Source organism: Rhodnius prolixus, unplaced genomic scaffold (genome assembly GCF_049639745.1).
Source record: "Rhodnius prolixus isolate KJV_2025 unplaced genomic scaffold, Rpr scaffold_10, whole genome shotgun sequence".
Taxonomy (NCBI): Eukaryota; Metazoa; Arthropoda; class Insecta; order Hemiptera; family Reduviidae; genus Rhodnius; species Rhodnius prolixus.
In genome coordinates, this window is record NW_027411615.1 from 9,634,785 (window position 1) to 9,660,901 (window position 26,117).

Genomic DNA, 26,117 nt, shown 5'->3' on the forward strand with positions numbered 1-26,117 from the left:
ATAATTCCCGCAGTAAAGAACAGATTATTCGTATGAAACTTTGTGCTCTTACAAACTCAGTTTTACTGAGTAGTATACTATAGTTTTATTGAGTACAGATCCATTAGTTGAGAAGGTATTGAGAGTTGAAATTTTTTTGGGTCGTGGTTTTGCTGTGAAATGGGACCCTTATAATTCCCGCAGTAAAGAACAGATTATTCGTATGAAACTTTGTGCTCTTACAAACTCAGTTTTACTGAGTAGTATACTATAGTTTACGGCTATAGTATCGTACATCTACGGTCAGCAGACGAATGGAGCCATGTACAGTACTCTCCTCTGCGAAAGAGGATTTTTTTTTAGTTTTGTGGATCCCGTCGTTGCCAGTGCTGGGTTTCCCATCACTATAAGCCTTCTACTGTTGAGTGTATGGCAACTTATTAAAAAACTAGATATACCTAACCTTTTCAGTAATAACCTACCGGGTAAATCTTGGTAGAAAGCATTCCGGAACCGTCATCCTATCATTGCAGGAAGGTTAAGCGAACTGTTTCTTGAGCCAAAGTAACCAATACCAGTTTGAACGTTTTGTATAATGAAGTTTCTCGATAATTAAATGACGCAGATGCCCTAGAAGGTTTGAACGAAATTAAAACTCTCTGGAAGGATAGTTGTAGAAGGGTTGATCGTCAATAATTGCATGAAAAAGCGTAATTTTGAAAAATATTACATTATTTAGGTAGGCCAATTTAAAAACTGATTGTTATTAATTATGAATAAGACTGATTTTTTTGTTAAAAATCTAAGTGGAACAGTGATTTAGGTATTTTGAATTTTTTAGGTCGTTTCAGGAATGTACTTGTTGTCAATCACTGGTCCCACCCCATGTCAAACACTGGTACCGCCGAAAATTCGGTATGTCAATCACCGTGTCATTGAAATACTTTAAAAAAAGTAAGAATTTTTGGTTGACATAAAAATCGAATTTACTGAGTACATAATACAATCTAAAGGAGCGGCACAATTGTACCAACCAACACCTGGAGCCAAAATAACGGAAGATATTCTAAACGAAACTCGAATTTTTTCTTAAGCTCTAAATTACCGGTCCCTTCACCCTATTTGTTTTGTGTGAGTGCTTTTTTAAACTCACTTTTCGAAAAAAATAAGTATACGCTTAAAAAAACCCTTTAGTCTGTTGTTTATTTTAAACATCTTTGTCATAAACCTATTTATTTCAAACATTATTCTGAACAAAATGATTATTTAACAGTTCTGAGATCTGAGTATATCTATACCGATTTAAATCTTTTAAATCTTTAGATCTTTTAAAACGATTCCTCTTTTTTTTGTGATGGTGCGGATTTCAGCCTCGTCAAATTCAATGATAGGTGGGGGTAGAATGGTGCTGATGGGTATGGCTTACAGCTTCGTTGAACTCGATGATTACCCGGTCAGATTTGGAGGTGTTTGGTTCTGGCACAATTTAGGTACGCCAGAACCGCCATTTTCCCTCTACTTATATGGATAACGACTTTTTCTTGGAAACTAAGATAGCTAGAAAAAAACTAAAAAATACGTGTCCCCTTAGTTTTTTGTTAGAAATCCAAATTTAATTTGTAAATTTTTTTCGGTGCTTCCATAAGCGAGATACTGGCACCAACTTCATTTTTTCAAATGGGGAGCTGTGGTTTTTATTCCTCTATTTTTTTAAAGAAAAATTTACTTGAACGGTTTTTTTCTGTGAGCGATACTTTACAAGTTATGAATGATAACATGATTCTTATAAGAAATTTCTAAATGATAATATTTAACGGTTTTTTGATTGAAGTACTATTTTATTATAAATTTGTAACTTGGTTAAATGCGAATCTATTTCTTTGACAGTAAGGGATAATTGGCAGGAAAGAGCATGTCTATGCGTCTGTAATGGTGGACGCCATTTTGAGCATGATCTGTAATATTAATGAGGAGTAAAATTTTTAATAAAATAGTACTTCAATCTAAAATTTGGATTTCTAACAACAAACTAAGGGATCACGTATTTTTTAGTTTTTTTTTAGCTATCTTAGTTTCCGAGAAAAAGTCGTTATCCATATAGCTTGTACTCGTATGATTAAATTAGTTAATGTAGTTGTGAGTGACTACTATCTATTCAGTTAGGGAAAGTGTAGCGAAAATGGATAAATTGGACAAATTCAAGGCACAACGCTATCAAGAGAAATCTTTTCCAAGGTATTTATTGCCTTTATTTCTAATAAATACTTTTAATGCCAAAATATTAGCCTTCTAATGTGAGTAAAGCCTAAAATTGTGTTCAATTGAATACTGAAAATTAAGAAAATAATTTAGTTAAAATTTGAAACGGGTGAGTGAAGTTGATCGCCTTCTCGTGGTGCCCCCTTTGTAATCTAAACGATCAACAAGGTCAGGCCATCTGACCTTTTCAGGAAGTACGATAGAAGTTTCAACTACGTGTAAATCTCTGAAGGTGCTCTCAGGGCAAGTGTAGAGGCCTAAAGGAGGCAATCGCTCCATTACACTAGGAGGCTGTGGGCCAATCCCTCTATATCTCCGAAATAATTCTCGTTCTGTTCTCTCATTTTCCAGGAGCTGAGGTGTTGTTTTTTGCTACTTGGATAATGAGTTCAGTTCAAATCTGGATATGTGAGTGTTTTTGTCAGATTATAATAGTTTTTTAAATTTAATTCTAAGAGTATATGATTCGTTAAAAATGTTAGAAGTATTAAATGTTAGAATTTAAAAAAGATCTGAGATGTTCCTGAAAGTTCATGTTCTAGAATAACCAGTACTTGAAACTGCCTCATTTTGGAAAGATGTCATTGTTTTTTGGTAAACAATTCTAATGATTGTTGAAATTTCAAATTTTATACTTTAATTACACTTTTTTAAAAATTCTCTCATTAAAACTGTCCGGAAGGTTAGTTAGATTGTCAAAAACCATACGCACGAAATTGTGTAACGTTGAAATACACCCAATTTTGATTTTTTAGGACGTCTTAATGAGATTTTTAAAGTAGAAATTTTCAAATTCCTTGAGGAGTTCTAAGTTATTAAGATTTGGTTCTATGGTTAGAAGCAAAATTCTGGGAAAGATGAACGGGATAAAGACAAATATTTCTGGGATAATTTGAACAATTTTAAAATACCTAATTTTGGGTTGTTTTTTTTTACAGACTGGTTTAGATGCATGTGTTTTTACTTTGTCCACATAAGCACATCAAAAAGCTTATGATCGTTCGAAAGGATCCTTAGCCTAATTGGAATAAACTTACATAAGTAGCTAGTTACGTAACATTTTCGCTTAGCTCTTATGAATGACTGTTTTTTGCTTCCTGAAAGCTGAAAATGGATCAGGCTCTTTAGGCATACTATGGATACCTTTCCGGGCCAGATAGGCTTTCTGAACGCCTGGGTACCCGTAAAATATGTACCATTTTTCAACAGTATGTCCACCGCCTAAGAGTTAACATCGCAAAAGCTTGATAGCTAGCAAAGGCGTCTGGATGTCTTGACCCAGGAATTGATTTTCTTTCTCTTATAAATCTCAGCTGCACCAATTTAATACAACTAACTGTGGTTTTCTTAGGCTTACCGAGATGGTACACCCTGGCACAATCATCTTCTGACCTGGAACGGTCACAGAACCTCACAGAATTCAACGAATTAATGCTCATTTTCTAGCTTAAAGAGATCCTGTTGCCAAAATTAATTTAGGGATATATTTCCTGAAACAATAGCGTTAAGAAAATTATGATTATATCCTAAATGAAATGAATAGTTTAATTTTTAAACCAAAACTTTCCGCTGCCCCTCTCCAAGGAAAAATACCAGAAAGATTATAAATTTCTTTTTAACATTTTCACAATGATATACATTTTAGTATGTTGCATGCATTTCTAGCTAGCCACGTTTTAACGGTATTAAAGCTTGCAACAGAAGAACTGTGTTGTAAGCAATAGAGAAGAAAGTTAGGGGCATTTTTTTGTTAACTTCTTGTTATCTGGCAGCTTGTATCCCTTCTTCTGCTTCTTCTTCTTTACCTCTCACACTTCTTCCTGATTCTGTGAAGGAGTCTGAGGTTAAATCTCTCTCGTACTGATCGATACTCAATCCTCTTTGTAACACTTTATACCCAACAGTGCAACTAACTTAGTTTCTTCCTTCCATAGCATTCTATTTTGATTGAATTTCGTCCCCTTTTGTTCACTTTAAAGTCTTTTTTCCCTGTTTATTTTAACGGATTAAAAAAGTGTATTGCTATTAATAGATTTCTTATTCAAATAATTAAGAAGAGACTTGAGTTTTAGATAAGAAATACACGAGTATTTGCTGTATTGTCATTTGGAAAATTTGTGCAGTTAGATGTTTCCTCGCAAAGTTGTTTTATACTAATTAACACTGCATTGCCAATGCTCGAACTTAGTCAGTTATTGCCAATATGGAGTCATATTGACTCCCAAATTTATTTTTATCTTTTTTTATATTGATTTCAATTTTAATAAAACAAATTTGCATTAAAGGATGAGAAAGAATAGGAATTAAGGACGAAAAAACAGAATTTTGTCCACAAATCGGCTTTAACATTTCACGCAGAAGGAATTAACTTCAACTTAGGATCGCAGTAATTTCAGTGTTTTCTAGAATCCTGATAGGCTGCCTTCTGATCAGGGGCTTTTTCATTTTTTTTAAATTACATTCACTATTTTTTTAAATTACTGTGCGCTGTTGACACGGATCGGAAATTACCCAATTCGCTACAAGTTTATGCTGCAATTCGGACAGAAAATCTATTCTAGAAAGAGGCTTTTTTTTTATGCCTTGATACTTTCTATGAAAATTATGTAAATTTATCAAATAAGCATTTAGGCAATAATCTGGTTTTAGGATAATAACAGAAAATCTTCTTAAATTACCAATCCAGGTGTAGAAATGACTCCGATATATTTACGTGTAATGCCAATCTAGAGTCAAAATGATTCAAGTAAACTAATCAGCAAAAAGAATCTGAGAATTCCCCAGTCTTGAGCTCGTGACTATCAAATGATGAGAAAGTGGGGATAGCATATCTAAGAGCATTTTGGGATAGCTATGAGATGTGGGGGAAACAGAGACCATTCCTATTTTTTTTGGAATCAAATTGACTCCGGATTGGCAATGCAGTGTTAAAGGAAAGTGGAAAGCTTTAAGAAAATGAACATTCACTAACCCTTTTTAATGTTAACAGCTAGAAAAAGTCAAAATATTTTTCCAGATGTTTTATTACATTAATATTTTCTAAATTGGTAAAAACGTTTCGAATCAACCAAAGGTTCATCATCAGCCTTACAAGAGATTTAAAAATAGAAAAAATCACTCATAGAGAATAGAGAATTGAACTTTCTATTCAAGCAAATATTTTAGAAGATTTTAGCGGTTCGTCTTTATATTTTATTCAGTCCTGCATTAACCTACCCAGTGCCTTTCTTGATAATCTTGTCCTAACATCGCCCAGTAACTCTTCAATTGCTGTAAACAAAAAAGAAAAAAGTGAGTTTATTAAATTGTACCTATAATTTTAGCTTGTCATTATTAAATGTTAGGTTACCATTGCTTAAGTTTAATGCAATTAAACTAGCCAAATAGAAATGTTACATTTTGATAGGCCCCCCTCAATTATAGTGATTGACAGTTCGTTTAGTTTGGGTGGTCTACAGGTGTTTGTCAGTTTACGGTGATTTTTGACTCTGGCAATGATAATATACTATTGCACATCTTAACAGACAATATTATTAGTGAAAATAGTTACTTATTTAATTTAAAAAAAAAACACAAAAAGTAGAAAGGGTAACCATATTTTTTTCAAAACTTTAACATCCTGAAAATAGAGACTAGTCTAGGTATTATGAAATTAACCCTTATAATAAGGTACTTGGGGTCCTTTTAGAAGGATATAAAAGAAATGCTACGAAGGGTAAAACCAACGATATTGTATCAATGCTTTGTTTATAGGATCTATCTCATTAATTCTTCAATTTGTTTGAAACACATTAGGGACCGTTAAGAGATCTGAATAGCAAAGCTAGAAAGCTGCTTTCGTTTTAGAGGAAAGCTCTCCAGTTCCATGCCAGTAATCTAAATATCTGCGTGGAAATATTAATAAGAATAAAGATTCTGGTACATTAATAATTTAGAGAATCCAGATTTCAATCGATTTTACTTTTTAGGAAATTGCTGTAACGATTTTCTTTTATATTTTCTGCAATATATTGGCTTTATCACTTTTATTGCTGAAATTTCATCTTTTATAATGAGGTTAGTTACCCATAATTGATTTTTGGAATAACGGAAGTGCTATTAAACTGAATTTTAGGGTTGTTTTTATCAATATTAGTAACTTCAAGAAAATGGATAGGCCGGTAAGAAATCTTTCAGTTGATATGAACCATGTTGGGAAGGTTATTTTAGGTACGAGAGATGTCTCAAATACTTCCTCAAAATAAATTACAGCTTTAATGTTTGGCCGATTTGGGCCACAAAACTTTAAAATATACATTTAAATTGGATTCAAATCTACTTATTATAATATTTTCAAAAAGTAGGAGGCTAGTTCAGTGAGCTGATTGTAAAGGACCACCCAAAGTTAATAAGAATAAAAAAAAAACTAGAATAGTTCATCAGACCTATCCACCCAATTAGAACGCTATATTTGTGTTTAGCGTGCTCCTTTAATGTACATTGTTTGCAAACAGGACGACAGTTACAACGTTGTTAGTAAACAGGCCACCCTGGATATGGCGGCATCTCTCATTCTGTGCCTATAGTTTAGCCTATACATGCTTCCTACACTGTTCAGCATCTCTTAATGTATGCTCATTGTTCAAGCTTATTGACTTCTATTCCAGCAATAAGCACATAACTTACTTTATAGTTAAAATATATCTTAATAATTATTTTAAGGAGGCCAAAAAATATAATTAAAGTAATAATTCTTTGAAAACAGGATTATTGGTACATTTAACAATAAATTATTGGAATCATTTTTATTAATTGGAATGAATCAAAATCAGTGATTCATTCCAATTAATTTGAGACTGTAAAGTAATGAAGCAGGAAGTAATTTACCTTTTTTAAGCCAATAAACTGAACAATCGAGGATTGACAAAAACATTTTCTGCCTAATTTGAAGGTATACTTGGATTTTTTTTGTAGATCCCCCTGTTGTAGGCATTACAATCAAAACATTCATTACTCAGTAAGTGTTAAGGGATAAGCCTTGTTCAGAATGCAAAGAAACTTCAGATTAGGATTAGGCGACCATGTCAAAATTCCAATTGAAGAGCTTGGTGCAAAAAGGAGTAATCTACATTTTTTTTTTCAGAAAATGTGTTTAGTGGCGGCCCCTATTGTATGTTCAATTCTACATCTTTTGGTGCATAAACTAGTCTTTATGCAGACTCGTCTATTATTACTTATTCCCTAACCTAGGTTAGATTTGGAGCAAAAATGAGTTTTATACTGCAGATAACTATCTTTTGCTCCAAACAGAAAAGATGACGCTATCAATCAAACAAAATATTTTATATTAGGTTTATTTAATGTTTATATTAGATAGATATCATTATTTTTCTTTTTGACAGGCATAATAATATATCTAACATTCGCTTCGACAAGACACAAAATGCCACTTAAAAGCTCAAAAACAAGAAATCTGATGACTAAAGTACTTAATATGTACTCAAGTTTTACTGAAAATTATGATTTTGGTGCAAAAAAGAGTTAGCTGCAAAATAACTTTAGCTTATAGCAAGCTTAAAAAATGCCCTAGAAAGTTCAAATTGAGCCCCAAATGATCCCATCACAATATATTAACTAATCCTTACAGTATACACAACATAAGGAATACATCTTGAAGCATATTTAGTTTTTGTCCCTACTAAAATTTTTAAAAAACTGTAGACAAATCCTTTTTGCACCAAGCTCTTCGATTTCAAATTAAATCTCCCTGAGACGGAAAATGTTAGATTTTCAGAAAATGGCCATTGAGTATGTGATTAATCTATCTGAAAAAACTCTAGAAGCTTAAATTATACATTTTGTTTGGCTACTGGATTTAGGAAATCTGAAAGAAAGCTAGCGGCCAAAATCTCTTTTATCTGGAAATAACAGAATCATTGCCACCGTGATAAAGTTCCATCAAGGGTTGGAACCTACTGGCCTACTACCATCTAAAGTTACCTCCTAAACTCCTGGCTCTAAGCTCCTCCTCATATGTTGCAACTAAAACACACATACGCTTGCAGTGGTTAATAATAGCCACAATTGGTTGCTACAATTTTAATCATAGTTCTTGATTACTTTACAGTGTTTGTTTAGGGTAGATTTATTGGTTATGGAGTTGAAGAAAAAGAATCCTAAACAAATAGCAACACCTGCCGTTAAGTGGGTATTTTTTCTGACGTAAAATTATTAAATAATTTTCGTTTATAAAAAGATCGTAAATTATCAGCTAACTGCTAACTGAATCACAGGTCTGGGGAAAGGTGAAAGAAAACGTACAAAAAGTGTAAATTTTTTTAAAAGATTTTAATTTAAGCAGTTCTGTAAATTATACCAAAGTGGTACTTTAGAGAAATGCTTACAGTCGTATTTCTTTCAGCGTCCAAAAAAAATCATTTTTTTCAGATTAGTTTTTATACCATAATTTTTCAAAGAAGTGGTTTCATTAGCGGTCAAAAGTGGCACGGCTACCATTCGAGACTCTCCAGTTATCAAGTAAGTAAATAATTTGGCTTAGTTAGACGTCATTAATCGATTTCCGTCTTTCGATTCTGAATTTGGCTCAGAAATATCCGTTTTGAGGCCACCGTAGTCCCGAATATAATTTAGCCGGAGCAAATTTGTGAATATGTATCCATTATTTCAGCTTAAAAAAGGTGATTTAATTTTTTTTGGTATTTCGCTCAAGTTCAACCAGCGGACGTGACAGTAAGATTTTAGCCTAAATCGCTTAGGCGGAAGTACTGAAGTGTATTTTTACAGAAATTGCTTCAACGATATTTTTTCCAATATTGAACAATTTGCCCACAAGTAGGCTAAAAACTTTTCTTTTGTTCTTATATTTTATTGAAATTTACAACTGCAACAAATAAATGTGGTACATGATTTAACAAATAACGCGTGAAAATATACGAGTGGAGAAGGCAACCAGTGATGTCACTCCATTATCTTAGACATATGTTTGCTCTTATGACAGTAGATCGCGAGACCATCTTCTCTTCAATCTTCTTAGAGGATCACCTGGTACTGCAGAGGAAGATAGTTTTTTTTCGATTAGACGCTTAGGATGAGCTGCTGTAAAGGAGTGAAATTTGAGAAAACGAGTTTTAGCAAAATCTTTAACGAAAGAGATTTGTAAGTTCATTATGGATGGTGAGGTTTGAAATATAGAATGGAGCGTTAAAAGGTTTTCGTACTGTGAAGTCTGAATGCGTAAAGAATTGGAACGTTTAGTCGATCCCCCATATTTCGATGCCGTATCACCAAATAGGTCGCAGTAACAGCAGGTATTTTGTTTTGTAGGTAGAGTTTAGATCGTTTGTCAAGTAGTCTGGCGAGAAGTTTTGTAGCGTTGGTTAGTTTCTTGTCTTTTCAGTCTAGTATGGAGATTCCAGGTCAACCGTTTGTCTAGGTACTTTTCTTAAACTTTTCTAAAATTTTTCCCGAAAAAAATTTCGCCAAGCCCCATTTCTGTACTATGCGAGCTACGGTCAGATAAAAAAAAATAAGCGATCCTATTTTGAATTCTTAGCCTTTTCGTCTGTACCTATTGCCATCACTCTTCTGTATCTAAATAATCTTTAAACATCATACACATCATTTTAATATGAATGGGCAAGTTGAGAGAAAAATTATTGTCGCAAATGGCTGGAAGAGAAAGCAGAGTTTGATTTAGAAAAGAAATAATATATTGGACATTTATTTATAACAAAGTTCTACCCTCTTTATCCTTAAAAATATTTTCTTCTTAAAATTAATACAATGGACTGACCTTTGATGTTCTCTTGCAAAATCTCTTATTGCTCGCTGGTTAGCTGTTTTTTAATAATAACTTACCAACTCACGCAAAAAACGTTCCTCTCTCCCACGTAAAATCCTATTCTGGAATATCCTTCTTTGCGTTTCTTCCTTTTTAACAAATAATCGTCGGATCGTTAGGCATTCTGGGTCTCTTTCCAGGGTTGGGGAGGCCGTACGTTCCACTCGTTGTCAACATCTGTTTAATTTAATCTCTTTTGAATATTTGGATGATTCTCTGTCAATAACAAGTATCTTTTTTTATTATTATTAACTTATGTTCCTACGGGTGATGATGGAGGAGCGAGGTCAGTGCTACGGGTGAAGGGGGAAGGCTCGTTCATTTCCCAAAAATACTGTGGAGCAGGACGAGAAACAGAAGAGCTGGAAATGGGAATGGGAATTGGTATAAAAACCTTCTGTCTTTCTCTCCCTTTTAACGAGCCGTCAAAGAATATTAAATCACTTGTTTAAAAAAGGAAAAAAAAATGGTCGACTGGGGGTCCAGAAGGGCCGGGTGTGATGTGGAAGGTAGGGACACAACTCTGGCAATAAAACTCCCCCTCGTCCCGCACCAGGACTGCTTGGTCTTCCCTGCTGGCTGCCTAGGAGTTGACAATAATTCTGCTGGCCAGTGGGGCGCAAGTAACTTGATTCACAATGTCTCAACTTATCTCCCAGTAGCTACTAGTTGGCTTCCCTAAATGATAAATTCCTCCACGGCTGTTCTCGTTGCAATTAATTAAAAACCCACAGACAATAAGGGAAGTTAATTATGCACCATTATCTTAATTCGTGAAATAATCTTCCTTCTCACTCGTACAGTCACCATTCTTCATCGCTTCACAGTTATTATTAATGCAGTATAAATGATGAGATGAAAACCTGGTTAGCTTCATCGCTCATTTCCAACACCAACTGCCTGCACTAGGCGCCTTATTCAATACAAAATAAGCAGGGAACTCTCCAGTTCTGAATTAACTTCAGATATTCTTCGCTGTTCGGACATTAAATCATCCTTGTTAATCAACGAAATAAAAATAGTTGACTACGAGGTGTGGCTATTAAATAACGAGACTGATGATGCTACAAAAGAACTATGCATGCGCCAAATCTTAACGACCGACAGCTGTGCAGCGTAAAGCCTTCTCTTTCGATTGCAGCGTCTCACATGCTTGTAGAAAAATCTGTCTGACCGGAACCGTCGTTTGTGTAAGAGGTATTAGTTTCGTTTTGCCGAAAACATGATACTACACATGTAGTAAAGCAACGAATTGTCGTGAAATTTCACATGAAACTGGGTAAAACCGCTACTGAAACTTATCTTTTATTAAAAGAAGTTTATGGCGATGAATGTTAATTACAAAGCGCAAGTTTTTGAGTGGTTCAAGCGTTTCCAAGATGGCCGAGAAGACGTCGGAGAGGATGTCCGCCCGGGTCGCCCTTCCACGTCCAAAATGGATGAAAATATCGATTATAATTAATCAACATTACTACCGTGAGGTGCTTGTTCAACTCCGTGAAAGAGTAAGGAAGAAAAAACGACCCTATTGGTGGAAGAACAAGTCACGGGTTTTCTCCATCAAGACAACGCGCCGGCTCACACTGCATTGTCTGTCAAGACGTTTCTATAGCCAAGTACAACTATCCCAGTTTTAGGCCTGACCTGGCCCCATGTGACTTTTATCTGTTCCCCAAAGTGAAATCTGCATTAAAAGGAACACGATTTCAGTCCGTTGAAGCTGTGTGAAAGAAAAAGGGCACGCGTCATGCAGGAGCTGACAGAAAAAGACTTCCAGCATTGTTTCGAACTATGGTAAATTCGCATTGAGCCTTGAAGGGATAGGGGAGGGGTGTATATTGAAGGTGATAATAACTAATTATGTATAAATTTAAAATAAAATGTTTTACAGCAATAGTCTCGTTATTTAATAGCCACACCTCGTATGAATAGAACTATACTTGAAACTAGATCCTTGCCGTCAGACCAATGTGTCAGCCCCTATGCGCTTCCATAGTTCTTTCTTATTTCACCTAGAACTAAGTCCTCGACACATTCGATCCTTGGGTTTACATCAGTGTTCCCCAAAATTCTGAAATCTTTTGCTAGCAAAATTGAGACATAATGGTGCAATTCAGTTGCAGCACATTGAATAAAGAGATGTATTTTCTCGCAATGCTATTTGCTTTTTTTTTTATCTCCGCTGAGGAGATACCATTGACACACTTCAGACATGCAGGAGCATGTAATGTTATGGTAGGAGAGAGGATTGCATGAAAGTGCATCATCATTAACGCTCGAACCTTGGCGGAAATTATTAAGGAATTAGGGAATGATAATTGACTTGATGTCATCAACAAAAATAGTGTTTTTTAAAGCTTCGTTTACGATTTACAAGAACAATTTCCAAATTTACCATAACCAACAAGACCTAACGATATAAACAACGGTTAACAGCATTATCTCTTTGCTAAGAAGAAATATTGGTCTGAACACTAGCCAGAATTCCCAAGATAAATCCTCCCTTTTTTATACAATGTCCAAGGATATTACCCACAAGTCTTTGTTGCGATATAAACTCAAATATCTCCTATCACAACCATGCGATAGCAACGCAGATTGTAGGTAGCCGTTTACTCCTTTTCCTGAAAGTCTAAGTTACATCTGTTGAGGTGTTTCAAGAATTTCCATATCCTGTAAGGAGGCCAGTCACCAAAGAAATATGATAAAATCCTACTCAACTTCAGGAACATCTCGGTTTTGATTTTACACAGTTCGGTCATAAGTTTTCCAGGTTTGGTGTCGTGCTCCCTCCAAAGCTAATTGCTTGATGCCAGCAAGACCCGGTATCTACTCAGGTAACCATATTTATAATAGAAAAGTTAACTGATATATCACTACGTTCGAGGGTCGTTTGAAAAGTCCGTGCAAAAATAAAAACTACTTAATTTTTTGGGGTAAACCTTTTTTATTTTTCAACATAGTCTCCTTTTAGGCTTATACACTTAGTCCAACGTTGCTCTAGTTTGTTGATCCCTTCCGAATAATAGGATTTGTCCAAGTCTGAAAAATAGCTATTCGTTTCTGCAATCACCTCCTCGTTTGAATAAAATCTTTTTCCCGCCAGCCATTTCTTCATATTGGGGAACAAATAGTAGTCCGAGGGAGCCAAGTCTGGAGAATAGGGGGGATGTGAAACGAGTTGGAACCCTATTTCCATTAATTTTGCGACCACAACTGTTGAGGTGTGAGCTGGTGCGTTGTCGTGATGGAAAAGGACTTTTTTGTGGGCCAATCGTGGGCGTTTTTCTTGCAGCTCGGTTTTCAAACGGTCTAATAACGATGAATAATATGCACCTGTAATAGTTTTACCCTTTTCCAGATAGTCGATGAGGATTATTCCTTGCGAATCCCAAAAGACAGTCGCCACAATCTTTCCGGCTGAAGGAACGGTCTTCGCCTTTTTTGGCGCAGATTCCCCCTTGGTAACCCATTGTTTAGATTGTTCTTTGGTCTCAGGAGTGTAGTGAAGTATCCATGTTTCATCCACAGTGACGAAACGACGCTTAAAGTCCTGCGGATTCTTCTGGAACAGCTGCAAACCGTCCTTGCAACACTTCACACGATTTCGTTTTTGGTCAAGCGTGAGCAATCGCGGCACCCATCTTGCGGATAGCTTTGTCATGTCCAAATGTTGATGCAAAATATTATGTACCCGTTCATTCGAGATGCCCACAGCACTAGCCATCTCACGTACCTTCACTCTTCTGTCATCCATCACCATATCATGGATTTTATCAATGATTTCTGGAGTAGTAACCTCAACAGGGCGTCCAGAACGTTCAGCGTCACTTGTGCCCATATGGCCACTCCGAAAATTTTGATACCACTTATAAACTGTTCTAATCAAAGGTGCAGAGTCACCATAATGTTTATCAAGCTTCTCTTTAGTCTCCTGAGGCGTTTTGCCTTTCATAAAGTAGTGTTTAATCAACACACGAAATTCTTTTTCGTCCATTTTTTGAAAATCACTCGACTTCCTCGATTCAAACGAATGCCAAACACAAAGAAATAGACCGATCTGGCTGAAACTTGGTGTGTGTTCTTCCAAGAGATGCTACTAACTAAAGATAACCTCGATAAGCGCCAGTGGTGCTATCTCTCTGACTTCGCAAGGACTTTTCAAACTACCCTCGTATGTAAACAAAAAATATTCAGAATAAAAAATAGAATTAATGAAAGTTAAAGTGCTTTGTGAATATCATGGTTTTAAGTACTAACTCAAACAAAATTAATTTTGTCTAGCTGTCCCTCCTTCTTTGTGCTACGAGTTCGAACTCATTAAACAAAAAAGATTGTTCAAATTTGCTGCCCCAACATATGGCAAATAGTTCTAGAAAAATATGTCGGAAACAATAAAGGTAAAGTAAAAAAGAAAAATGCCGCCTTGTTAAAACATTGCAATAAGATGGTTCGGTCACCAAACTGCACAATATTAAGTAAAATATTTCTGAATACCCTGCAGAGCGTCCTACCAACCTAATAATAAAAAAAAATCGTGTATAAAGGAAGTGACTATTTATTGGCCCCCCCAAAAAACTCTTTTTGTGTGAATAATCTTTATTTATTTGAAGCAAAACTTAATCTTTGTAAATTGTTACAATTTTGAATAAAGATTTCTTTCATTTTTATTATAAGTAATGGCACTTATTGGTTACATTTATTTATTTTTTACAACAGAACATTCGGCATCGATGAATTTGTTTTCTCTATTTCTATATATAATTTTATCCATCTTTATTAAACATTTTAGTACAATTATCTTAATAGTATATGCTGACAGTGTATTTATACATATTTTTTTTACTTATTTAAGGAAAATGCCAATTTGATTATTTAAAAATGAACATAGAGTAGAATAAAAATAAACTTAAAGATAAACTAATTACACACCCTGACGTATACTTTGTTTTTAAAGAAGCTAATTGAACTTTATACGGATCTGATTTTTTTTTTTCAATTATTATATTGTAAATATCAGCTTAAAAAAATCGGCTAATTTTCAATGTTAAGTACGTAATACGCAGTATTTAAAAACTTTGACAAAAACATAATTGTTGGAAAGTGTAATAAATATTTGAAAAAACTTTATGAAGAACGGATCTGATAATAATCTGATTTTAGCCTTATTTTGATTCATTTTACTAATCGATTTGAGGATAAAAGTAATCCAGTAATCCAGTTGCAACAAAAGCAGTTAAGGAAATACTTATTTTCTATGCAGCCGGCTTTTATTTATTTCTAATTAACGAATTCTGACATTAAACTTGATTTATTATTGTAGGAAGTCTTATTTGTGCATGTACTGAAATTGAGGAGAGAAAACCTAATTTCACCATCACCTAGAATGTCTTTGAAGGCGCCACAAGGTAGCCGAGCGGTTGAAATTCATTTTTTTGTCTATTATTTTTTGCTGTTGCTGAAAAAAAAAAAAAATGTAAATCTTTAAGGCTTACAGCCTGAGAGACCCAAGGTCACTCCTGGACATTAGTTCTTCTGGATTGTCGCTTCGGTGTTGCCCATAATCAGGACAGAATATTCAGGGGCTACCATATTTTCGTGGAAACATTTTTTAACAGTAACTTTTGGAAGCTTCTAAGAAGCTGACACATAAAAAGGTACTATTTCATTAATGTGTGGTTAGTTCAGTTATATTTGTAGAGGATATAACTACAGTGATTTTAATGCAAAATTTTGAATCAGAATTATGAGAATTTACAAATCAAAACAAAACTAACAAATAAGCGAGGTTGTCACACAACAGGTTATTCCATCCACCATTTGAACGAAATTTGCGCATATTTTTGTTTATATGTAGCTGCCGCCACAGCAATACTCTTCAAATATCTATCCCACTTTCCTTTGAGGTTTCAGAAGGTTTTCAAAATTAATTATTTCTTTCATTTTTTTTAAATTGATAGTTTTAACTCACAAATACTTGTTCTTCTTCACCGAATGCTAAATTTAGAATTTTTCTTCCCAAGGAAACAGAAGAACCAAACCAAAATATTATAGCTCTAAATTAAATACAAAATATTTGTGGATACAAAAAAAATATTAATATTACATATAATTACCCTACAAATAGATTTAATTATTTACAATGGGCTTTATTTTCTCATCTATCATTATAAGCCGCACATTTTGTGTATCATGTATACTTATCTGAGGTTTACCAAAATTTTTATATTTATTAGTAGCTAATTTTTCTTTTGTCTACAGCAGATCTGATAGAAACTGGCCGCTCAGCCTTAATCATAAAATTGGGTGGGAGATAGGTTGCTGTTGAACATTAACGCTACCATTACATTACAAAAATATACCCTAAGATGATCTTTTTTTCACTTACATACGCATATAAACTAGACTCTAATGTTGCATACATTTCTCCAACAATTACAGATTTTACAAGTGCAGATACAAAACAGAAAATGCCTTTATTTAAGTAAATTATAAAAACATAAGTTAAAAATAAAAAATTTCCCAGCCATCTTTTTTTTCTTTTTTTTAAATACAAATTATGGAAAGTAATTTCTTAACTATAAATAGTACTTTAGCAAGTTATTTATTTTATTATTTAAAAAAAATAAATAAGTAAAACAAAACAGAAGTTCTATTAAATAAGTGTACTGGTCCCTACCGATTACCATCAGATACCTGAATTACTAGCAGACAGTTTTACCTCTTCAGCAGCACCGTACCTGTAAACAAAATTATTATTAACTAATCAGTAAAGATCAAACAAAATGTCTTTAAATATAGATTTGCATGAAATATGCCCAACTCCGTGACAATTAATGCACAAGAGAGGCGCCAAGGTATAGGCCGAGCGGTTACAGGCGAGACCAGCAAAACTGATATTAGATTCGATTCCTGGTGTCTAGGCCTTGGATTTTATTTAATGTAGCCTCCGACCGCGTCACCTAATTTAGTAGTTTGGACGAAAATTCAGCCTAAAATAATAGGCATTTACTTTAATTAACATTTAATGCACAAAAGAGGGAAGTTTGTTTGCTTTTAACATACGAGTTTTAACTGTTAAAAAGGTTACGAACAATTTCCTTTAAACGTTCGACATTTTGGAACATAAATACTCAACACTTTAAGATATAAAAACTTTGTACTTATGTTTAGGACATGAAAGTTTATTGATTGATTGATCAGAGCTTTTCAAACTTATTTCGTCTACCGCCCCACTTTGAGAAACAATTATTCTCTAGCGCTTCCTAAAATTGTTACTTTACCACATCTTATTTTTTGGCTTCTTTCCTTTTTCAAGTCATCCAGTCTCAAAGGCCTTCCTATATTTTTCAACTCCTTAAGTTTAAATCCTCCATCCATTCCCGTAACACTAGATCTCGCTCATCTGATCTCTATATTCCCTCTCACCGTACCTCATCCTTTGACAAGTCCTTCCTCATACGTGCTACCTCTCTCTGGAACTCCTTGCCTTCATCTGTCCGCCATGCTCCTACCCTATCCATCTTTAAATCCCGTCTATTCAGTTATCTCCTTTCTATTCAGCTTCCTCCGAAATTCTAATTGTTTTAATTTATTTCCTTAATTTCTGCTGTTTTATTATTTAATTTTTACTTTCATTTTCACTTATTATATTTTCACTTTTGTAAATATTTATTTATTTATTTAATTTCTGTATAATCACAGGCCAAACTATTAAGGCCTCTAATTGTACCTGTGTTTATTCTTAGGGGACAATTGTCCCAGAATAATAAATTTCTTTTCTATTCTATTCTATCTTAAAAATCACAATCGCAATCATTACTTTGATTTAATTATAGCGTGCCATATGAGTCTTATTCTGTTTCTGAGTTCAAGCTTACATTTTAAATGAGACTGTTCTAATGAGAGCAATAAAAACGCAACTTTATAAATAATATTTAGAAAAAACTTATATTCAAATTAAAAAAAAAAAACATTTCAAAATTTTAAAACTAAAATCTAATGTGAAGGATGAATCTGATGATTTCTAATAAATTTTTTAATAATAGGCTCGAATTGACTCCAAAAACAGCCGCAAGTCGCCGCGTTCGGTTACATGCAAATGGTTTATCTTTCTAGTTAGCAGCGTTACCACAGCACTAAATCCACGTTAACATAAATTCGATGATAGGAATACTATCAAAAAATCGGTGAACAATCGACCACAATCCAGGGTATGTGCGGGATTGGCTTTTGTAACCAAAATTAAAGTTAATACAAAATAATCGATGCCGTATAGTAGGCAGATTTCGATTTTAGTTTAAAATATTAGAAAAACACAAATCAGCCATCGTCCTCCTTAAACCTCTTCAACATCCCCCACCCAATTTTCTCTGAGCCTTTTACCGGCCCCCTGTAGGCCTTCAGTGCCCCCACAAGGAGGCGTTATCGCCCACTTTGAGAAAGACTGCACTAATAGTTGAGATTTTCCTCTTTTTTTTAAATCTTTTATTGGAATTTACCACTGCAACAGTTGTTGCAATAAGCAAATATGGTAAAAGAATAAAGAAAATCATGAGTGGAGAAGGCACCCAGTGGTGCCACTCCAGTAACGTGCTTTGCTCTCACGATAACAGTAGATCACGAGGCCATCTTCTCTTCAATCTTCTTAGAGGATTACCTGGTAATGTGGAAGAAGATATGTGTTCTATGAGAGGGTTAGGATGAGCTGCTGTAGAGGAATGAAATTTGAAGAAACGAGTGTTAGCAAGATCTGTAATGAAAGGGTTTTTGAGGTCATTATGGATAGTGAGGTTAGATACATAGAACGGAGCGTTAAGAAGTTTTCGAAGTATTTTTGACTATAATGTGTGTAGGCTTTGGAACGCTTAGTCGATCCCACATACTTCGACGCCGTATGACCAAATAAGTCGCGCAGTAATAGTAGATATAAGAGTCTTTTGTTATGTAGGTTAAGTTTCGAACGTTTGTCGAGTAGTCTGGCGAGAAGTTTTTGTAGCGTTGGTTAGTTTCTTGTCTTTTCAGTCTAGTATGGGGGGGGATTTCATGTCAACCGTTTGTTTAGAAGTTGAGTGATGTCTCCGAAATCTGAATTGAAGATCCGGTATTATATTTTGTTCTGGCGTTAAAGGCAAAAATCTTCCATATAAAAATGACGTACCTATACGTACGTAATTGAAGGAATTTACATATAAGAATTTCCGGTTTTGGGCACAAACAGACAAAATTTTAAAAAATCCTTTATTTTCTGCACTCAAAGTAGAAAGTAAATGCTTATTGTTGCAAGGGGTAATTAGATAACTGATTGAATGCTGAAACTACGTAAGTAAATGTGGGTAAAATTGATAGCAGTGGATAGTGAATATTACGTTGACAAAAGAATGGAGATGGACAGAGAACATGGTCAGCTGTTATGGAGATGTGGGCGGTGAAGATTCGTGAAGTCCGATGTGTCGCTGGCTGTAGGTGAATGATGATCTTAAGGTAAAGTAAGAAAAGAGAGCGATATATAAGAGTGTCCCGTCTATGGAGCAAGACAGAAAGATAATATTGGTAGTGTGGGCAAGAAGAATTTGTCCGTCTGTCGCATCCACAGTTTGCTAGTTTGTCTTGACCCTTGGCTAGTTTTTGTCTATGTCCACCCCCGGGGGGTGGCTCTCCACCGACCATTTGTTATATTGGTAGGCTGCCGCCACTATTCCTTACTTCATCCGGTAATACCCACCCCTCTTGCTTGCCGCCTCCGCCTGCTAACGTTGATGCCAAATTCTGCTGAATACACTTCCTCCAGTCCCTCTACTGCACAAGTCGCCCTTCTGTTTCCTCGGGGGCCACATATTGTTCTCTTGTTGTTGCCTCTTTTTTTCTCCTTTCTCTCCCTGTTTCTCATTCCACGTTCACCACTTCCTAGTCTGCGTAGTGAGGCCTGGAGATCCTCTTTGGCTCCGGGTGTATTTAAAAGCTAATCCACCATACCCGCCACAAAACTTCCCTTCCTTCTGACCTACCAATACAGATCCTTCTTTCATTCTACACACAAACACATTTTTACAGGACCTCTTAAATATGGGACATTCTTTTTTTTTTTTTTTGTCATTCTACTCGCAGTGTGCGTGCCTTTGTAAGTGCACTGTTAGACTCTGGCCATTCATCAAAAGTTATTTACTACTTAGTAATTTACTGGCTTGGGTACCCTAATGGAATAACGAGTACCGTTATTCACAAACGAATAAACATGTTCTTTTGTTTTACGTTGTTTTCATTTTAGTGGAATGCTATTTTTTGCAAATAGCATTTAAACATATAAAAAATGAAACTCATATACTTTGTTTTAAACACTATTAATTAATAAGTTATTCGTTAAATATTTAATCAATTACTGCAAAGGAATCTGGAGGAAAACCAACTACTATGAACACTATCATGACATTTCTTAACGACAAAACTCAAGGTTCTGACTCATATATTTACTTAAATCTCGAATTTTTGAAACATATTCAATTTTTGCTGTATATTATAGTCTAATCTTATTTTCCCTCAAATAACACTTGAGAAGAAATCGTAATCCAACTTCTCATCACTCCGAACCCAAAAATCATTTCTTTCTTCTCTACAATAAACTCAGTATAATATGATCTATATAATCGCTCAATACAATCCTACAGACTTGGGGCGAGTATTGGTCTAGTGCAGCGTTTCCCAACCTGTGGTACGCGAGTTGCTAGTCGTTTTTTCCTATAATTCATAAAGATTATTTTAATTAAATATTATACAGTTAAGTTGTTAATATGTTCAGTAATAAGGTTACTCTGCCTCAAGATATACGAGAAAATATAAATATGATAGAACATTTAACAGAATTAAAATTGTCTTTCATAGAGCATTTTCTAAAACCCGAAAACACCAAATGATAATTGGATTTCAAACCCCTTCTATAATAAAAATTTAGGAAAACTACATTATTATCGATAAAAGATAAAGAAAATTTAATAGAATTATCATGTGACAGAACTTAAATGATAACTATGTAAAGATCTGCTTAAAGAGACTGATTGTAATGAGTAAGCTCTATCCAAGCAACATTAAACATAATTTAAAAAAAGTTCTAAAACTAAGATCTTACACTTTACAAGGTTTATAAAGTGAACATGAACTTGAACTCCTTTGTAGCAGATAGATTGTATCTCTATACAAATAAATATGATAATAATAATAAAATAACATACTCGGAATAACAAATTTCACGAAATACCATCATTTTTACGAAGTGGTACAATTTAGTATGATGTACTACCACCAAGTGGTACGCGAGCCAAAAAAAAGTTGGGAAACGCTGTTGTAGTGGTTCGAATCCTGCGTATGGCTACTTTTTATTTGTTAGAAAAAAAAATGTTTATAGAAAAAGTGAGAGCTTCCGCCCCCGTCCTCGACACCTAATTGGTAGTTGGAAGTTAAGTCCCGCCTGCCAAAAATAGGCGATTACTTTACTTTTTTCCTAATCCTACAGACTTACGTAAATTACTTTAGTAAGACTGCTATGGCGCACGGTTTTAAAACTGTACGGACCAATAAAAAAAAACATTCTATCTTGAACCGAATCCGAAACAGACGAACATCTATGAACATTTCCAATAGTAATACAATGAATAAAAATAAAAAAATAATATGATTGGCTGAACTGCCGCTAGAGAAATGGTAAATAATAAGAGCAACCGGAAGGTAGTTACTCTTTGTGGCTTTGACATCCCATCTGGGGGACCTGGATGTGACGTGATTGTGGTTGCTGTGCACCGGTCTATACCCTTGGTCATCAACTTACTGTGTCCCATTCAACTGTCTGAATGAACGCATCATTTCAAAATTAGTTGCACTTATTTCTCATATTTATAAATCGATTAACTTTCCCTTGTTCATCATTGCATTCGTTTAGATTTTCCATTTTAACATTTCACAGGAATTTCCTTTCTGGTTTTTTCTGTGAGTGGCAAAAAATGTTTTATAAACTTATTCGTATGTGTTTTAAGTCTTGAATGTATAACTCTGAAGTTTCTGTTCAGCATGGCTCAATAACTAAAAATTCAAATGAGAGATTTCGTTTATATGCCAAAATGGGATTTGAAAATCAGTTTTTGGACAAAGTGAAGTAATCGCCTATAATGCAGGCACGTCTTTACGTCCAACTACCGATTAGATGTCATGGACGTCTCGCGGAAGCTCATACATTATTATAAACAATTTTTTCTAACAAATAAAAAGAAGTCATAAGCGGGGATTCGAACTGGAGACCTTCTACATACTAAGCCACTCTCTTGACCACTAGACCAACACATCCGCCCCAGTTTTTAAACAAAATCTACCAACCAAAGCTGCCGCTCAAGAACTCCTTCTTTTTTTTTTTTTTTTAACTCTGTTAGTAAGAAAAGGTATTGTGATTAAGCAGATACTGGATTTTGAGTCCACTAACTCACAAACTTTGTCTTAACTCAGTAAGTTTGAGTGATCATTAATGCTTATCATTTTAAAAGAAATCTACTCATCTCTTCCTCTCTCAAAGAAGAACCCTAAATCAAATTGTTGGGAAAACAGGGTTTTCCCGTTGAAAAATAAAAACTGAATTTTGTTCCATTTACTTTTACTTCTTAAGGATGGTCAGCCATTTCTTTACACTACTCGGTATCATGGTTAAAGATGTGTTTTTCATTTAAGGGCCTCCGAAACAACAGTGGCACCAACAATAAGAACAATATGTACGAGGGTCGTTTGAAAAGTCCATGCAAAAATAAAAACTACTTAATTTTTTGGGGTAAACCTTTTTTATTTTTCAACATAGTCTTCTTTTAGGCTTATACACTTCGTCCAACGCTGCTCTAGTTTGTTGATCCCTTCCGAATAATAGGATTTGTCCAAGTCTGAAAAATAGCTATTCGTTTCTGCAATCACCTCCTCGTTTGAATAAAATCTTTTTCCCGCCAGCCATTTCTTCATATTGGGGAACAAATAGTAGTCCGAGGGAGCCAAGTCTGGAGAATAGGGGGTATGTGAAACGAGTTGGAACCCTATTTCCATTAATTTTGCGACAACAACTGCTGAGGTGTGAGCTGGTGCGTTGTCGTGATGGAAAAGGACTTTTTTGTGGGCCAATCGTGGGCGTTTTTCTTGCAGCTCGGTTTTCAAACGGTTCAATAACGATGAATAATATGCAGCTGTAATAGTTTTACCCTTTTCCAGATAGTCGATGAGGATTATTCCTTGCGAATCCCAAAAGACAGTCGCCATAATCTTTCCGGCCGAAGGAATGGTCTTCGCCTTTTTTGGCGCAGATTCCCCCTTGGTAACCCATTGTTTAGATTGTTCTTTGGTCTCAGGAGTGTAGTGAAGTATCCATGTTTCATCCACAGTGACGAAACGACGCTTAAAGTCCTGCGGATTCTTCTGGAACAGCTGCAAACCGTCCTTGCAACACTTCACACGATTTCGTTTTTGGTCAAGCGTGAGCAATCGCGGCACCCATCTTGCGGATAGCTTTGTCATGTCCAAATGTTGATGCAAAATATTATGTACCCGTTCATTCGAGATGCCCACAGCACTAGCAATCTCACGCACCTTCACTCTTCTGTCATCCATCACCATATCATGGATTTTATCAATGATTTCTGGAATAGTAACCTCAACAGGGCGTCCAGAACGTTCAGCGTCACTTGTGCCCATATGGCCACTCCGAAAATTTTGAAACCACTTATAAACTGTTCTAATCGAAGGTGCAGAGTCACCATAATGTTTATCAAGCTTCTCTTTAGTCTCCTCAGGCGTTTTGCCTTTCATAAAGTAGTGTTTAATCAACACACGAAATTCTTTTTCGTCCATTTTTTGAAAATCACTCGACTTCCTCGATTCAAACGAATGCCAAACACAAAGAAATAGACCGATCTGGCTGAAACTTGGTGTGTGTTCTTCCAAGAGATGCTACTAACTAAACATAACCTCGATACGCGCCAGTAGTGCTATCTCTCTGACTTTGCACGGACTTTTCAAACGACCCTCGTATAGCTAGGGTTACCATATATTTTTTACGCCAAACCGGGACAGACCGGTAAAAATAAATAAATAGCTTAATTTGTTAGATTTTTTCATTGTTAATAAAGTATAACTTACACTTTTATGAATATTTTGCTATTACAAATTATTAATATTATTGAGTGTCACAAAACTAAACGTATATCGTAAAAAATCACAAAAATGTAGGTATTAAATATAAAAATATAATAAAATGCACTTGCATAAAAATTGCAGTAATATATGTATATTATTTACTTGTACAAGAGTATTTCTCGGAAGATTGTACTTTTTTAAGAAAGTTTTCGTCATTTCTAATTAAATCATAAACTTTACTACATTTCAAATTTAGATTAGTTTTACAAAATACTCAAGCAAACGATTTCTTTATATTTAACAAATATTAAATTTTTTTTTTTTAATCTTTAAAAAGAGGGACACATTTAACAACCTGCTGGGACGCTGGGACAAGTGCTTAAAATCGGGACAGTCCCGGCCAAACCGGGACGTATGGTAACCCTATGTATAGCAATATAATTGCGACTACGATGTCTATTTCCGAACAGGATCACATCCTTCCGCCTTTATTGTTAGGTACGTAACAGTGGGAGAAAAAAAATTAAGTAGGATACTTGAAGATATATATTTTTTTAAATAAGTTATGGTACAAAACAATGTCTGGATTGTCCAAGAAAGAGCGAGGGACTTGCAAGTTCCTGGTGTCTTGTGGTTGGGCCGCAGAAAGACCTGACACCACTATATCACGTTCTTCTGTTTACATCAAACAGAGGTAAACCTCAAAACTTTACGCGCTTCCATCATCTCCTTATATAAACTCGGTTATGGAGACAACAAAAAAAAAAAATGATCAATTGTTCTCCAGGCTTTATTAATATTATTATTTTTTATTGCAACTGAAATAAGTTAATGTTTTATTATTAATTTATCTGTTCATTCTTCTTTTTTTCAAAAAAAATCTGCCCACATTTTTTTAGTTATTAAAAACCACCATTCAAACATTCTTGATGGACTATAACTTCTTGGAACAAGCTCTAAAAGCTAACGTGAAACTTTGACATGCAGAGAATTTGTCACTGTACGTATTTACCGAAAGAATCGCAGGTGAATTAAAACACTTAACTTCTTTTTTTAAATTTTGCCAGCAAATTTATGTTTTTCTTCTATTGCATTACATTTATGCTAGTTTTGGGAATTAATCACATCTTCTTAAGAAATAATCTATTCCAATTAACCGTCACTGTCGTCAGTATTTAAAAATTAAAAAAGAAAACCGTTCAACGTAGTGGGGATATTTTCTTTTGAGATTTTTTCCTTTGACTTTTAGGTACATTCTCGTGTCCATCATTCGACAGTTTGTGGGTTTTTTCCTAAAAAGATCAACCACAAACAAAACCGCCCACAAAACCGATTAGATGTCGCAGACATTGTATTCATTAATTTTAATACACAATAGAATGAATTGAATAATGAAAGATAGCTGACCTTTAAGGCTTAAGCGTATAAACGTATAAAATATGTACGAGGGTCGTTTGAAAAGTCCGTGCAAAAATAAAAGCTACTTAATTTTTTGGGGTAAACCTTTTTTATTTTTCAACATAGTCTCCTTTTAGGCTTATACACTTCGTCCAACGCTGCTCTAGTTTGTTGATCCCTTCCGAATAATAGGATTTGTCCAAGTCTGAAAAATAGCCATTCGTTTCTGCAATCACCTCCTCGTTTGAATAAAATCTTTTTCCTGCCAGCCATTTCTTCATATTCGGGAACAAATAGTAGTCCGAGGGAGCCAAGTCTGGAGAGTAGGGGGGGATTTGAAACGAGTTGGAACCCTATTTCCATTAATTTTGCGACCACAACTGTTGAGGTGTGAGCTGGTGCGTTGTCGTGATGGAAAAGGACTTTTTTGTGGGCCAATCGTGGGTGTTTTTCTTGCAGCTCGGTTTTCAAACGGTCCAATAACGATGAATAA

The 26,117-nt window shown here is 34.9% G+C and overlaps 1 protein-coding gene across 2 annotated transcripts in view; it reads right to left on the minus strand.

Annotated features, from left to right (window-relative positions):
- Nucleotides 1-5,312: 5,312 nt before the first annotated feature.
- The window catches only part of LOC141457234 (ubiquitin carboxyl-terminal hydrolase 48-like), a 189,355-nt gene continuing 168,550 nt past the window's right edge, over nucleotides 5,313-26,117 (minus strand). The window contains exon 20 of one of the 2 annotated variants that reach the window (XM_074133918.1): nucleotides 5,313-5,508. In XM_074133918.1, coding sequence (XP_073990019.1) covers nucleotides 5,435-5,508 — 74 coding nt within the window. In that variant the 3' untranslated portion in view covers nucleotides 5,313-5,434. Of the gene's footprint in view, nucleotides 5,509-15,022; nucleotides 16,819-26,117 lie in introns of those variants that run through there. The other variant, XM_074133919.1, reaches the window with a different exon arrangement.